The sequence below is a fragment of the Penicillium waksmanii genome (genome assembly GCF_028829765.1).
Source record: "Penicillium waksmanii strain IBT 27052 chromosome Unknown utg000005l:1.0-5232799.0:1.0-5237142.0, whole genome shotgun sequence".
Taxonomy (NCBI): Eukaryota; Fungi; Ascomycota; class Eurotiomycetes; order Eurotiales; family Aspergillaceae; genus Penicillium; species Penicillium waksmanii.
The window spans coordinates 2,174,501-2,188,983 of record NW_026643252.1 but is presented as its reverse complement, the minus strand read 5'-3'; the positions used below and the strand labels follow the sequence as shown (position 1 = coordinate 2,188,983).

At 51.0% G+C, this 14,483-nt stretch overlaps 4 protein-coding genes across 4 annotated transcripts; 2 read left to right on the top strand and 2 right to left on the bottom strand.

Annotated features, from left to right (window-relative positions):
- Nucleotides 1-666: 666 nt before the first annotated feature.
- On the top strand, nt 667-1,713 carry N7481_005712 (sterol desaturase family protein; the record flags this gene model as incomplete). The annotated part of the gene is made up of 1 exon (XM_057264931.1): nt 667-1,713. One exon carries the CDS (start codon nt 667-669, stop codon nt 1,711-1,713), a length of 1,047 nt encoding a protein of 348 aa, XP_057122651.1.
- Nucleotides 1,714-2,461: 748 nt separating this feature from the next.
- On the bottom strand, nt 2,462-8,842 carry N7481_005711 (NACHT domain protein; the record flags this gene model as incomplete). The annotated part of the gene is made up of 4 exons (XM_057264930.1): nt 2,462-7,551; nt 7,610-7,885; nt 7,948-8,287; nt 8,360-8,842. 4 exons carry the CDS (start codon nt 8,840-8,842, stop codon nt 2,462-2,464), a joined length of 6,189 nt encoding a protein of 2,062 aa, XP_057122650.1.
- A 2,734-nt stretch (nt 8,843-11,576) lies between these two features.
- On the bottom strand, nt 11,577-12,303 carry N7481_005710 (uncharacterized protein; the record flags this gene model as incomplete). The annotated part of the gene is made up of 2 exons (XM_057264929.1): nt 11,577-12,017; nt 12,088-12,303. 2 exons carry the CDS (start codon nt 12,301-12,303, stop codon nt 11,577-11,579), a joined length of 657 nt encoding a protein of 218 aa, XP_057122649.1.
- Nucleotides 12,304-12,890: 587 nt separating this feature from the next.
- N7481_005709 (uncharacterized protein) lies at nt 12,891-13,262 on the top strand (the record flags this gene model as incomplete). The annotated part of the gene is made up of 1 exon (XM_057264928.1): nt 12,891-13,262. One exon carries the CDS (start codon nt 12,891-12,893, stop codon nt 13,260-13,262), a length of 372 nt encoding a protein of 123 aa, XP_057122648.1.
- Between the last annotated feature and the right edge of the window lie 1,221 nt (nt 13,263-14,483).

Genomic DNA, 14,483 nt, shown 5'->3' with positions numbered 1-14,483 from the left:
TGTGTCGTATTATTGGGAAGTGATCACCCGCTTCGATGTGGCGAATCTTACAGAATGGCAAGTCATCGATGGATTTTAACTTGTGTGCTCAAATAACGAAGTACTCCTAACCCGTCCCATCTGAATTTGCAAAAGATTGACTTGTAGTTCGCAGAAAATACGCCGATCATAACTTTATCAGGTTAGACCGATCCCAATTCTAGAGACCGGAACATAATTTCCTATTCCGGCTGGATTGACCTGACCGACCTCGGGATCAGATGTTTTGGATCAAATAATCCTCAAGGCATCAGTATGTCACAAGATGGTTGAAAATAGAAAGGATATGAACTGAGTTTTCATGTGAGCTCATGATACGAACTCCAACCTGCAATAACCAGGCGCAGAAGATTCTGTTGTCTTAGCGTCGCAGATTGCAATACGATTTTACTCGCTAATGACGTCAAATCATGAAAAACATTCGACCAGTCAAAGCGAGAGGGCCAGATCAACGGTCTGAATGGCGGGGTCTAAGGGGGAACCTGGATGATGGGATCCCCATGAACGCCAACGGGGTGTACCCACACCTCGGTTTCAGGTGGTCCGGTCAAAGAAATTAAATATAGATAATGTTCCTGATTTCCCCAGACTTATCCCCTCTCTTACACCACCACCACCTCTCTCAAAATGGCTGCCCCTATGCGGAACCCAAAAGACTCTATGAAGTCCACCTGGCGACTATGGGACAAGTCAGAATGGAATATGGGCCACTGGCTTCTCGAGCTCTTGAACGTCCATCATCTGAATCTGGGCGAGGATGTCCCAGTTCACCAAAAGACCGACAAAGTTCCCTATGCACCTGAAATGCAATTCCATCGTTGGGTTCTAACGCATGCTTTCATTCCACTCGTTCTTCACCAACTATACATCAACTTCTTCGGCCGACCCCATGGGTTGCTGGTTTTCATCTTCTACAGCTTAGCTCTCGAATTCAATGCTGTACACGAAGTACAAGTTCTACGTCGTGTCGGCCACAAAATTGGATTTTTCGACGGGGACAAGCATGCTCGCGATGGTGTGCCTGACGTGGGCGTCGGGAAAACCGTACAGACCGTGCTATCTGTTATCATCTTCCGTCCGATGTTCACCGTTTTCCTCGCCTACCGTGGCGACGAAGCCCCTGCCTCCATCCGGTGGGGATGGCTTATCGTTGAGACTGGCATGTATGCTGTTGTCCTCGACTTCTGGTACTATATGTTTCACCGTGCCTCCCATGAGACGGAACACCTCTGGAAGTTCCACCGCACCCACCATCTGACCAAACACCCTAATCCTCTCCTGACTGCATATGCAGACAAGGTGCAAGAGTTTATCGATGTCATTGGCACTCCGGTTATCACGTATGGAACCATGAAACTGATGGGATTTCCCATGGGTTTCTATGAATGGTGGGTTTGTCAACAATACATCGTGTTCACCGAGGTTCTCGGCCACAGCGGTCTACGAATGCTCGCCACCGCCGTCAACCCATGGACCTCGCTTCTCAGATTGTGCGATATGGAGCTTGTGATCGAGGACCATGATCTTCATCACCGCAAAGGCTGGAAGAATAGTCACAACTACGGCAAACAAACTCGGGTGTGGGATCGGCTTTTCAACACGTGGATTCCTCGTATCGAAGGATATGCGGATAATATCGACTATGTGAATACGGCTGAGATTCCTCTGTGGTAATGACTGCTTGCTATGAAATTTGTGTGCGATATATTTGTCTATAAACCACTCTCTTAGGAGGATCAAAGGGATAATTTGTACCTAGCATGTCATTCATACAGTATACTATAGATCATAAAGTTAGAAGCACAAGCAAGTAAATGAAGATTATGACCCATTTAAAAAAGGCAGTTTCCAATATTAGTATTTTACCCTAAATGCAACTGCCGAGCCAGCTCAAACACCTGAGCACTCCATTGACACGGGATCAGAAATGTACCATGTCGATCTTATTGGAAATGTAGAGGGCCAACCTCTATTCGATCACGACGTCATCCGCCGAGAACCAGGTGGAAGTGATCGTTGTCGGTAGGGATTGGTGGGTTGGCTGCCGCGAAGACATTAGTATCTAATGTTGAGTTTCTCCTCTCGGGCTGGTATTAAAATTATTCCACATGAGAAAGTAAGAGCCCTGGAGCTTCCAATTTACAACATCATGATCATGTCTCCTGGTGTGATACTACAACGTGGTAAAATGATACTAATTTCGTTGCCTAGCAATGTAGAACTCTTTGCGCTGGTACTACCTACGATCTTAGAGAAGTCTTTTCAAGACGGAGTAATCTACGAAAGAAGGAAGAAAGTTTTGAAGTAAAGTCTGATCCCAATTTGTGCAAAGAAAGATGCTAAAACAAATGCTAAATACAAAACAGATTCAATATGACAAAATCATACAAAGCTGACAGAAACTTCTCCCTGTATCACTTTTTTACAGCTCCTCCTCGATCTCGCCGTTGTTCTGTCCGAGATCCAACTCCCAGAACTTAATCTCGGTCTCGAGGGTGTCCTCACTACCGGCGGCCTTGCCACCACCAAACTTCTTGAGGTCCCACTTCTCAACACCCTCGACGCCAGCCAGCTCGGTTTTGAACTGGCCGAAGACTTCGGCATTAAGGCTTTCGTACTCGGCGTAGTCCTTCGGCCAGTCACCCAGGCGCTGGACGGACAGCTTGAGGAGCTGCAGGTGCTGCCGGGCGTGCTCACCCTCAGAGAGAGTGACGCCGCTGCCAGAGTCGCTGATGTCCAGCTCGTAGGCAGAGCCGTCCATGCTCATAGAGCCGTCAAGGCCACCCTCGAACTCAGCAAAGGAGGGGTCGATCAGAATGCGGAGGAGGTTCTCGTGAACAGCTGCGCTCTTCTTGTAGTACTTACCAGCCATGTGCTGACCACCCTTGCGCTCCAGATACTGCTGGGCAATGCCAGTATACAGCTGGGAAAGGAGAGTGGAGATCTCCAAGGTGCTGTTGTGGTGAGCACCGTTGACACGACGACAGTTGTAGACGACGTCCTCGGCGAGACGGGCAGCCTTGAGGGCATCACCAGACAGGTAGCGGGCCAGAATGTAGCGGCGGGCCAGACCCAAGGTGATGCTGGAGGACCAGTTTTGCTGGTTGCGGCTGGCCCAGAGGCCGGACAGCAGCCAGACAAGGTTCTTGTAGTCCTTCTGCTCGCCCAGCAGACCAATAAGGATGTTGAGGTAGTCCAGGCCGATCTGAGCCAGGTTGATTTTCAGGTCACTGATGACACGGAGAACCTCCTGGATGATGATGGCAGAGACACCGGACAGCTTCTTCTGAGTGGCCTGGTCGGGCTGAGGCTGGCTGGTACGGCCAGTGATGAAGACACCGAGGGTGAACACGAACTTGACAACCGAAGGAGTTCGGAAAGAATCGTGGGCCGAGATGTACTGGAATGCAGCCAGGGCCAGGTTGGAGGCCTCCTCGTAACGCTGGGCTTGAAGGAGCTCCAGAACACGGGAGTTGCTGGCGATACCGACCGAGCGGATAAAGTTAGAAGAGGTATGGGAGTGGAAGTGGTCCATGATGGTCAAGAGGAAGATCTTGACCTGAGCAGCATCGGTCAACTTGGTTCGCTTGCCCTCAGTTCCAATGAAGTAGGTGACGAAGTCGCCAAAGACGATATTGGCAGCGGCGGAGCGGTTGCTGCGGATCAAAAACTGATACAGACGCGAGGCAGAGACGGAGACAGTGTGGAAGGAGGCAGTCTTGGAGGTGGTCAGGCTACGGAACTCCTCAAAGTACACATACTCGGTGGTCAGCGCGGCCAAGATCTCGGTGATTGAGGATGTAGTCCGGCGCAGGCTGTGCTCAAGCTGGGCCAGGAAGACGAGGCTCTGGCGGCCCTGCTTGGAAACATCAAACTGGGAGGTCTTGGTGTTAGAGGTGTCCTTTATGACAACTTGGCGGTACAGCTCCTCCGACATCTCAGTCGCCTTGGAAGACTGGTTGGTGTCAATGTAGCTAGAAGCGATAGCGATAGCAGCAGAGACAAGACGAGTGGAGGAAGTCTCCTGGGTGAGAATGTTGATAGTAGATTCCTTCAGCTCCTTGGTGACAGCAGAGCTCTCGCTGTGCTTGGAGTGGAAAGAAACAATCTTCTTCAGCTCGGAGATAGACTCCTCGGAAGCCCAGCCTGTCTCCTTACGCATAGTGGTGATGCGCTTGCGCAGAACCTTGGAGGCACGCTCAACCTGGCTGGCCGAAACCGACTCGGACTTGGAGAGGGCGACGGTAGTCTGCTCCTCGTATATTCCATCAAGAGTTGCAGAGATCTCCTCAAGATCAATCGCGGTGGTCTTGGTCTTCAGCAACTCCTCGTACAGATTGATGGCGTCAGTCTCGTAGCGCTTGGACTCCTGGCAGACCTTGGCGAGAGTCAGAGTGGCCTGGATAGTGATGGTAGCAGTAGCACCAAACACAGTCTTGACCTTCGTCTGGAAGTCCACGGTGACCTTGTGAATCACAGAGTAATCAGTGCGGACAGTGCGCAGGACGTGAGTGTATCGGTCGAAGATTTCCTGGACAAACTTGGTATCCTGGAAGCGAGGAGACTTGGGCTGGTTCAGGAAAGTAGTGAACAGCAGAGCGAAGTAGTGCACAGCATCGGAGTAGCGGCTCTGAGTCCAAAGCTCGGTGGCAACGATGACAAGGGGCTCAATAGCATCGGGCTGGCAAATCGGGGAATCCTTGTTGAGAGCCTTGATGATGCGCTGATAGTACTCGACAGAGATAGGACGAGGATGAGTCTTCTGGGCCAAAGTCCACAGAGTCTTGATGACAACGGGGTTCTCGGGGCCATAGTGCTTGATCTGGTCATCAAGGATTTCCTGCCAGATGCTGATGACATGGTCAGGCTGTTTAGAGATCTCGTAGAAGCGGATCAGCTCCGTTGTGATGCGCTCACGCAGCTTGTCATCGACGGGGCGACCGGCACGAACAGCACGGTAGACGCGAATGCGAGTGTTCTCCTCACGAGGGAAGCGACGGCGGAAGTGGTAGCACTGGCTGAGACGCTCGGCAAGGTCGACACACTTCTCGACGTGCTTGGAGGGCAGAGTCACATCCTGGATAGAGGGAGCAAACAGCGAAGGCCACAGGCCCTGGAGGACCTTCTTGACAACGCGGGTGGCATCCTTCCAGCGGTGCTGAGCAACGTACAGCTCAACCAGGGTGCTGGTAGCAGTGAAGGAGCTCTCGTCAATCTTGGAAATGGACGAGGAAGCTTCGTAGACAATCTCCTCCAGAGTAGACTCGGAGGTAACCGAGGACGACGAGCTAGCCTGCTTAATCACTTGCTGGTGGGTCGATTTGATGCTCTCCTGGATCTCGGAATAGGAGGAAGACTTGGTGCTGTTGGTGCTCTGGTAGTAGTGGGCACACTGCTTGAAGATAGACAGGGCGGCGGTCGACAGACCGACGGCACTCATGACCTTGGCAATCTGGTGGAAGTGCTTGCTAGTAGATTCAGACAGAACAAGGCTGGTGTGACGGTACTCCTCCCAGACGCTGGACAGGATGGAAGAGGACTCAGTCTCACGCTTCTGGGTGCGCAGGAACTCGGAGTACACAGTAACAGCCTGGAGCTTGATATCCTCCCAGTAGGTGGAGTATTGGATGCGAGACTCCTTGCTGGCACGCTGCCAGATTTCAACGTACACACGCTCAGCCTGGGCAATCTTGCCCTCGGCAGTGTACTTCTGGGCAAGCTGCACAAGAGCCTGGTAGTCGAAGGAGTCCGACTCACGCTCATCTTCCTCAGCATCCAGAACAAAGCGGATTCCGAAATCGCTGTCCTGGCGCTTGTGGCCCTTCAGGTGGACATGGAGGTCACCACGAGTATCATTCTCGTATCCAGTGTCGACGGTAGTGAGAGCCTTTAGAGAAACGGTGATCTCTTGCAGCTTCTGCTCCTCCTTAGTCAAACGATAGTGCTCAATCAGGGTGTTCAGGGTGGTGGTGACACGCTCAGAGGTTTGGCCGTAGTGAACCTTGTAGGACTCGAGAACGATCTTGAGGACCTCCTCACGCTTGATCATGATGTCTGTCTTCGAGGTAGTCACACTCTCGGTGGTCAGCTCAATGAAAAGAGCAGCAATCTTCATGGTGATGAGGTGCTTGGTGGTCAGCAGAGTGTTGCTGATGGTTGTGAGCTCGTAGAACAGAGTAATGGCCTCAGGAAGACGGCTAATATCACGGTTGAAGAAAGCCAGGGTAATAATAGACTGCAGAGTCACCGGGCTGTTCGTGGTCAAGATGCTACGGAGCAAGTTGGTGACCGTACTCTGGTAGGTGAGCAGAGTTGGGGTCGAGATGGAGTGCCACAGAGTGTTCTGAAGGAGAAGCACAGTGATGGTAGTGGGAAAGACCTTGCTGTACTCCTTGGCTGTGGGAACATCACCTCCGGTAGTGTAGGTGGTGGTCTGAGTAAGGTGACGGGGCCAGTAGCGCACGGCAAAGTCCAGAAGAGGGTAGCGATGCGTCAGCAGGTTGATATCCTGGCGGTCCAAAGGAGTGAGCGAAGGTTCGTGCTGCTCAGGAACAGCGAACTTGATGTAGACCAAAAGACGAGTGACAAAGTCGGCGTGGTGATCCTTGATGGTAGGGATCAGCTTGCCCTTGGAGTGGATATCCAAGACAGCAGAGCGGATCAAACCGTGACGCAGATACAGTTGACCATCCTGGAGGAAGATAAGAGAGCTCAAGGGCTGGAGAGTCTTCATTGGTTCGACCTTGCGATCGGTCACAGTGAGCTTCTCGGGCTGAACCTGACTCAAAGCGACGAGCTCACGGGGCGACAGAGGACGATCGGCGGTAGCGAGCCAGAGCAGCATGTGCTTAGCTTCCTCGCTGACATCGGGGCTCGACAGCGAGTGAATCACAAAGTCAGTGACGGTGATCTTGCTGTTGATGACAGTATCAATGGCCTTGGTGAGGTTCTCGGGAGAAGACTCGTGCTGGGCACGCTTGGAGCAAAGCTTAGCCCACAAGAAAGAGCCCTTGGAAGCCTCGGAGATCTTATCAATCACAGTCTCCTGATCCATCTCAGGCATCTGCTGGAAGACCTTGCTGTGCTCCAAGTTGCTGCGCACAACAATAGAGACATCGTCGGCAATGCGCTCATCGACGATTGGAACATGGAGCACGCTGTCGGAAACAGGAGGCTTCTCAGAACCTAGAGTAACCAGCCTCACGTTGGTGCCATGAGCAGAAGCAGTGGTCAGCTTCTTCAGCAAAGCGGCCTCGCCGAAAGCAGCCTCATCGAGGCCATCAACGATGATAACCAACTCCTTAGCATTGCGGAGGGCCGCAGCCAGAGCACGTTCCATGGCGCTCCACAGGATAGCCTCGTAGTCCTCGGCAGAGGTGGTCCTGCGACTACGCTCATAAGCCTCACCCAGAATTTGTAGCAGCTGAACATTTCCAATACGCTTCTCGAACAGTTGGGACAGAATGGTCTTCGCGACGGCAACGGGCTGGGTTGAGGCGGGGATGCGGGCGTCTATTGAGAGATATTGGTCAGATGACGGAGATTCTCAGAACACTTTGGGTATACTCACTGATGGGGACAAAGAGAGTCTTATAGGTGATACCACCAATGGGGTCCTGAAGACGGTCGACGATGACTGAGGCCAGGACGGTCTTTCCAGAGCCAGGCTTGCCAGTGAATGACAGGGAAGACTTATTGCTCTTGAGGAAACGGGTCAGGTGGGGAGCCATCCATAGGCAGGTGTTCTCTTCACGCTCATGGGCAAGGTGGGAGGTGTTCTCGGCCAAGTGGCTAAGGACACGGTCCTCAGGTGCGAGCCAGGACTTGACAGCCTTGACAACGGAAACTATCGATTATAAACCATTAGCTCAAGCCCTTTGACCCGGATGATGTGCATTTCGAACTTACCCTTATCAGCCTCAACGCCTTCCCTGACAAGCTGGTGGCGCCACATGGACTCAGCGATCTTCTCGCAACGCTCGCGGAAAGATCCAATCTGGTTGGGGAAAGTGTGGTAGATATCGACGGAGACAGATTCGGTAGTCTGGTCGTTGATGGACTGGTGGAAATAGATAGAGACACTCGCAACCAGGTTAACCAAGTCAGACAGAGCGAGAATGAGCTGTTCCTTGATCTCCTGGGAGACATCGAACAGCTCAGTGCGCTCCATCAGGTTGACCAGCACGGAGGAGGTGCTGTAGAAGAAGCCAAAGGAGAGCATGAGAGCCTTGGCATTCTCTTTTCCGAGCTATATAGAGTAAGACACGTCTGTTAGCAACCTAATTGCCATTCATTTTTGAGTCAAATAATGTCAATTTACCTGTAGCAGCAGATCACAGAAGCCATAAGACAGCTGAGTAGCAAGATGGCTGTCACCAGCAAAGTGGTGAATGTTGAGCTCAAAGGAGTGCAGACGCTCGACGAACAGCTGCGCCCAGCCCAGCACCTTATCGTAGCTGCTACCCTCGGCGGGTAGGTGGCTCATGCGCTGCTGGCGAATCCATTCGATGATGGAAAGATGAGTGTGGTTGTGGCTCAAACGAGAGAAGGCACCAGCACCGAGCTCATTACCACTGCGTGCGTACCAGCTGTTCACAACGCTGCTGATCTGAGAGTTGCCAGCGCCAACGACCTTGCGTGGGACTCCAGACTCCCGGCGCACCGAGCGAGACATGCCATTCTGGGAAAGGCTGTCACTCTCGAACATAGCAGAAGCACTGGAGACCTGACGCGAGCCGAAGCCGTTGTTGTAGAGGGGAGAGAGGGGAGTACCCGGCACGGGGGAAATGATACCAGGAGCCATTTTGCTATCTGTTTCAGTGGTAATAGTTTCTTCGGTAAATGCTTCGCGGGTTTTATTTCTTGTGAGAGCTTCGGGGATAGGTGCTCTTTCACTGTATACCGATGGGTTGTTTTTTGTTTTTCGTGGAGGGTGTTGATGAGAATTGGGATCAGATGTTTCTTTTGATGGGCAGCAGCTCCGAAAACAACAAATTAATCGAGACAATTTGGCGACGAAGAGTCAAAATTTTAAGAAGAAAGAATTAAGAAAGCTGGGGGGCACTTTCGTGAGGGATCAGACTCAGAAAATGTTTGAAAGGCAAAAGTTAACATCCAGGAGGCATTTCACGCCTTTTGTAGCAGCTCAACATGTGGAACTCCAACCATTTCCTATCCTACTAGCTAGGGTCCTCTGAATCCACATCACCATTCTCAATTGGGAGATGGCTGGGTGGTGGAGGCGAAGTATCTATACGTACATACGGTGGGAGCTCCTGCGGAGTCATGTACTGTGTAGGATTACGCCTTTTGGTATCAGTAGAGTGGGTATGGATAGAGCTTCAGCTGCAGGGTGGGCGCGAATTTTTGCCTCCGCCCCTCAAATTATCTCTGATCAGCTGCAAAGTAGAATCCCCCGCTTCTCTTTGACAGAAGAGCTAAGTCTAGTGTGGCACCAGCTTCCCATGATGTACGTATCTTGCATAGCCTTGCTGTATTTGGGACGGTCAAGGTTTCAATGCATGCATTGGCGTCTGAGACGAGGTGGTTCCAAAGCACAACCTATCCAATGGCTGGTTAATCCAGCAGAGTGCTCAGTATTGTTGAGTACCAATTATCCCGCGTCTCCGCCAGGTGGATGGTAGCGTGGAGCATAGAACCTGCACGATGATGAGGTTACTCGGTGCCCTCCTCTCCACCCTGATCTTCATAGTGACATCTGATTCGGTACCAATGGTGTGAAACAGTCACACATTAAAGATCCATATGAACTGCGAAGAAAAATATAAAAAAAAAAAGAAACGGGTACTGAGTACATCTGTCCATCTCGGAGTCCAAATTTCGGAGTCACCGGTACATTGTAGCGTCGTTAGAAGCAGGAGGCAGTAGTTTCCTTACTAGTTTGCGTACTTTTGGTGGCATACCTCCATGTACTCCGTGCTAGCTGCCAAAGTGTGCACCGTGCACTGCACATGGCTGGCTGGCAAGAATACACTATTTTCCTCCCCTGGAATATGGTGCGGAGACGACATCTGGGTCTGGCCCGTACGATGGTAGCCAATCGAGCCGACAGGATGAGTATAAGTGGACAGTACTGTAATTCAGACGAACGGTCGATCGATTGGCATGGGAACATGCCGCCTTCATAGAAAACAGGTCGAGCAGTCGTCATCTTCGCGCGGGGTTGGGTGCCTGGGTCCTCTCCTGGGTCGCCGATCGGTGCTAGATCGCGAACCATGCAGGATTCATAATGAATAGGATCCACTGTGACAGGGTGAACGTGCTCCCCGAGTACCCGAGAGACAGATCATTATTTTCTTTCTAACTTTTCTCCGGACACGAGGAGTGCCTGTCATGCGGCAGCGGGAGCCCCGGCTGGGGCGGAGCTATTGATAGATCATCACGGCGGTTAGGGCAAGGAATTCAAGTCGTCAGCTTCGAAGTATTGTTCAAATATCAGACTCCATTATGCTAGTCAAATAAATTCCAAATAGCTTTGTTTCAATCGGTGAAATCCGTGACAAAAAAAGGGCGTGGCCGGGCCTGTGTTCGTGCGGTCGGATGATTTCGTCAAGGTGCATTAGCATAATGGGGCGTGTGGAGGATCGATGGAGGGAAGTCGCAGAATAAGGTGGAGACGGGGAAAGTCGTGGTTCTGCTGGAGCTGAAGAAGCGATCCGCATCGGCTCGATGCTCAATCAGAGACTGACTTAGACTGACACTAGAGCCCGAGTCAATGGGAGGCTGAGGCGAGACCCGCGCGGGCTCCACCGATTGCGCCGGCCTTGGGGGTTGGTTGCATGAAAATGGACCAATACTCATTCTTCGGTAAGGAAACCCCTCATCTAAAGATACTAGCGCGTCCCCGCCATACATACATAACCCATTTGTTCCCGGCTGTCAAACCTCAGATCTCGGGACATTTACCCTACGTATCAATCAGGGTTTTTGTGCCGATCCACTGTTCGTCCTGGCAACTTGGCCAAGCTAGTAGCTAGTGCGATCGCGAATCCTTCCCAGCTTTATTCCTCCGTACGGAGTATAATCAACACCATAGCTTTGAATCGAACACAAGTGCTCACCAAACTGCCGTGTCTAGGTGGCAAGTTCCCGGCGATTGAATGTTTATGGTTTGGTGTGTAGTGTATGCATATCGAAGAGTTTATACTGCAGGACGCATGTGCAAGCGCCGACAAAAAACACCAACGGGACAGATGGGGAAAATCCTTCGTTTTTTCCCCTAAAAGTCGGAAGCATGGTCGATGCAAAAAAGAATTCATCCTATGCAAAAAATTGAAAAAAAAAATTGAAAAAAAAAGGGTGGTAAACAAACCCATTTTCGAGGATGTCTTCTCCTCGATCCTCACTCACCGTCAGCACTTTGTGCGGCGGGATTAAGGTCAAGTTATAAGGAACTGTATGTACGGAGTAAATAGTAGTGAACATACAAAAAAATTATAAAGAAAAAAAGAAGAAAAGAAGAAAAACGCCCGGATAGGAAAGAAAACACTGCAATAATACATACAACCACCCCACGCTCATTGCTCTGCCATGACTCGCTTCAGTTGGATTTCCAGCCCTTGCGCACCGGGCGGTAGATCGGCTCCATCGTCATTTTGATCGAAATACAACCTCCATAGCTCTTGGCCATCGACGATCCCCAGCTCCTGATCCGACCGATCCCGGGCCTCATCTTCCGACAATCGTACTGCCAACCACCCTTCCCACCCTTCTAGTGTCACAAATTGCTCATCTTTAGTCCAGCTGTACGGCCCACATACGTGATCCTGACTGTCGGGGCGGCCGCCCCAACGCATCTCGTGCGTTTGGGCGTCGAGGAATACCCATCGGAGTGTGGGGGTTTCCTCTCCGCTGATGGTCACCATGCCAGAGGTATTGTTGGGAGGAAAGTCGGGATGTTGATAGAATCCTCCATTAAAGGGGACCATAGATGAACTTGGGTGTTTGGTCATATAAAACTGTTGTTTTTGAGAAACAATACATCGTCAGTTTCGTCTCAGATGCCTCGTCTGCAGGTCGGAGACTTACCTTCCCGTCCAGACCCACATAGACTTTGGCATTCTGAATCTGTTGCCGCAATTCGGGAGTGCCCTGGCTTAACGAACAGGTGGCCACTAGATGAACGCGCTGTTTGCGCTCTGTGGTTCGTCGGTTCTCCTCCTGATCGCGGCTCCCCTGAGTTGCCTCGTTCAGGCCAATCATAGTCGGCAACATAGTTGCCATCATGACGACCCCAAGCACCATTTTGAGCGGACTTTTGGCGCAACAGAAATGGGAATCACGGCGGGGTTGCGGTCTTAGGGCTAGAGGTGGTGATGATGGTGCGGTTTCGACATCGGCACCAGAAAACAGATAAATACAGGAAAAATGTTTCCAGCCCTCAGAGTGGGGAGGAAAGCAGATGGCACGAAGTGGACTCGATTCGAGTGGATCTGCATCCACTTTTGCCCCCATCGATTGCATCACCTTCTCTGCAGCTCAACAAGAAGAGCCGAATTGACCCAAGACAGAGTTTGATAGCCCTCCAGCGGTACGCAGATCACTGAGGGAGTGAAGCTCAGCTTGGAACACAAGCTGGACAAAGTGCCGGTGGGAAAAAACTTGAAATAGCTCATAGCTTGGCTTCTGTTGAGTAGACCAGCTGCCCTCCCACAGTTCTATTTGATCTATATTTTTCTTTCTCCCGCCCATCCTTTTCCAGTCTCCCATATTAGACATCCACAATGTCCGACAGGTAAATTCCCACTTTGAACTGCCACTCATTCCCAATTCATTTTATATCTTCTTTCTTCCCATCCCTACTATAACCCTTCACATCACATATCTACCCCATGTCGAAAGGCAAAAAGCCCAAGAACAAGCCACGCCCGCCTCCAGCGCCGGGATCAAGGCGTGACACGCCAGAAGACGACGAGCTAGACCTAGCTAACTTGCCTCCTCTTCCATCCAGCCCCGCCACTACCACTCGTCCTGACCTTGGCAACCGCAAGCCTGGCCAACAAGACCCCGTGGGCGACGCTACCGGCCAGGCCGGCGACCTCGCCGAGGACCTTACCGGAGGTCTCCAGATCCCCGGAAAGACCCAGGGCGGCGACGAGAAGGATGGTAGCTTGCGGATCAAGATTCACCTGAACCTGCACGCGAAGGTCCGCCTGGAGCTGGATGCCCAGATCTACGGTGACATCGTGATCGGCTTGCTTTAAATGATAATGGTGAGAAGAATCCCGTCCGGAATTGTACTGCTGGGTCATAATACTAACTAATTGGACTCTTCCAGATCGAGGCATCATCAATCACTGGAAATCACGAATGTATTTCAAACGAGTTTTAAGCATGTTGTCAAATTCAACTTTGGAATAAACGGGTTCTCTCCACTCCGATTCCTCACATAGCACTACTGCTGTGTAACACAAAACGCTCCTGCATACATCCGTAGAGCCACATCCATCTCCCTGCGTAACCCAGAACTGCAACTCGGATATTTTTAACGAGTCCTGTCAACCCGTCAAGCAGATTTGCTTCTTTCGTACAACATGACATACCACCTTATCCATGGTTGATGGTTGGCGTAGTTTGGATCCGGGCCGAGCTGAACCAAACTTTTAACCCAACCCCACCCACTCCCCTAGCTCTACTAGAAACATACTACTACCAAACCAACACCCATCACAAAAACAAATAAATCAAGCGAACTCCTCAATAAACAAAATCATACACCTGGGTACTTAAAATCTTTCATCGCCTTGCCCGAGACCAGGGGGGTGGATCCTAGTTCTAATTCGGTCGGATCTCGGCAGGAATTGCCCACGGCTGTGATGGTGCCTGCAGGATGCAAGACAGTGGTAAGCACTGGCAGTGGCCGCGCAAGTCGACCGTTTCCAAGCCTGAGAATTTGACAGGGATCCATTCATGTCTGACAGTTCAAGTTGAATTTGGAACTCATACCCTGCTGCTATTTTCTCCCAAAGACCCGGGGTAACGCCCGCATGTAAAAGCTACTAATAGTGTCCGTTTCGTTTCGCGTCAGGCGACTCGATAGTTAGGTATTTCTAGTTCGTACCGTATTTGCTGAGGTTTATTGCGATGGAATTTCCTGCCGATAGGTCTGTTTGGGGGGTTTGTTCGTGTTATCTTGCTTTTCAACGGTGGGTAGCTATTCCGAATCTGAGTCGGTACAGAGTAGATGTCCCTCGTACCTATGCACGGATTATCTCAAAATATATACATTACCAGTAGTATCTCGCTCAAATCTTCCAAAAGAACCAGAACTTGAAACTCGAACGAAACTTGAAGACCTCTCGTCGGACTTGAGCGAAGGTGACAGAAGCTCCGAGTCAAAACCAAGAAAGTACTAGTGGATGCATGCGAATGTGTAGAATATCTAGGAGAGCGCGAAACAACATGAACGGGAAGGCAATTTTTAC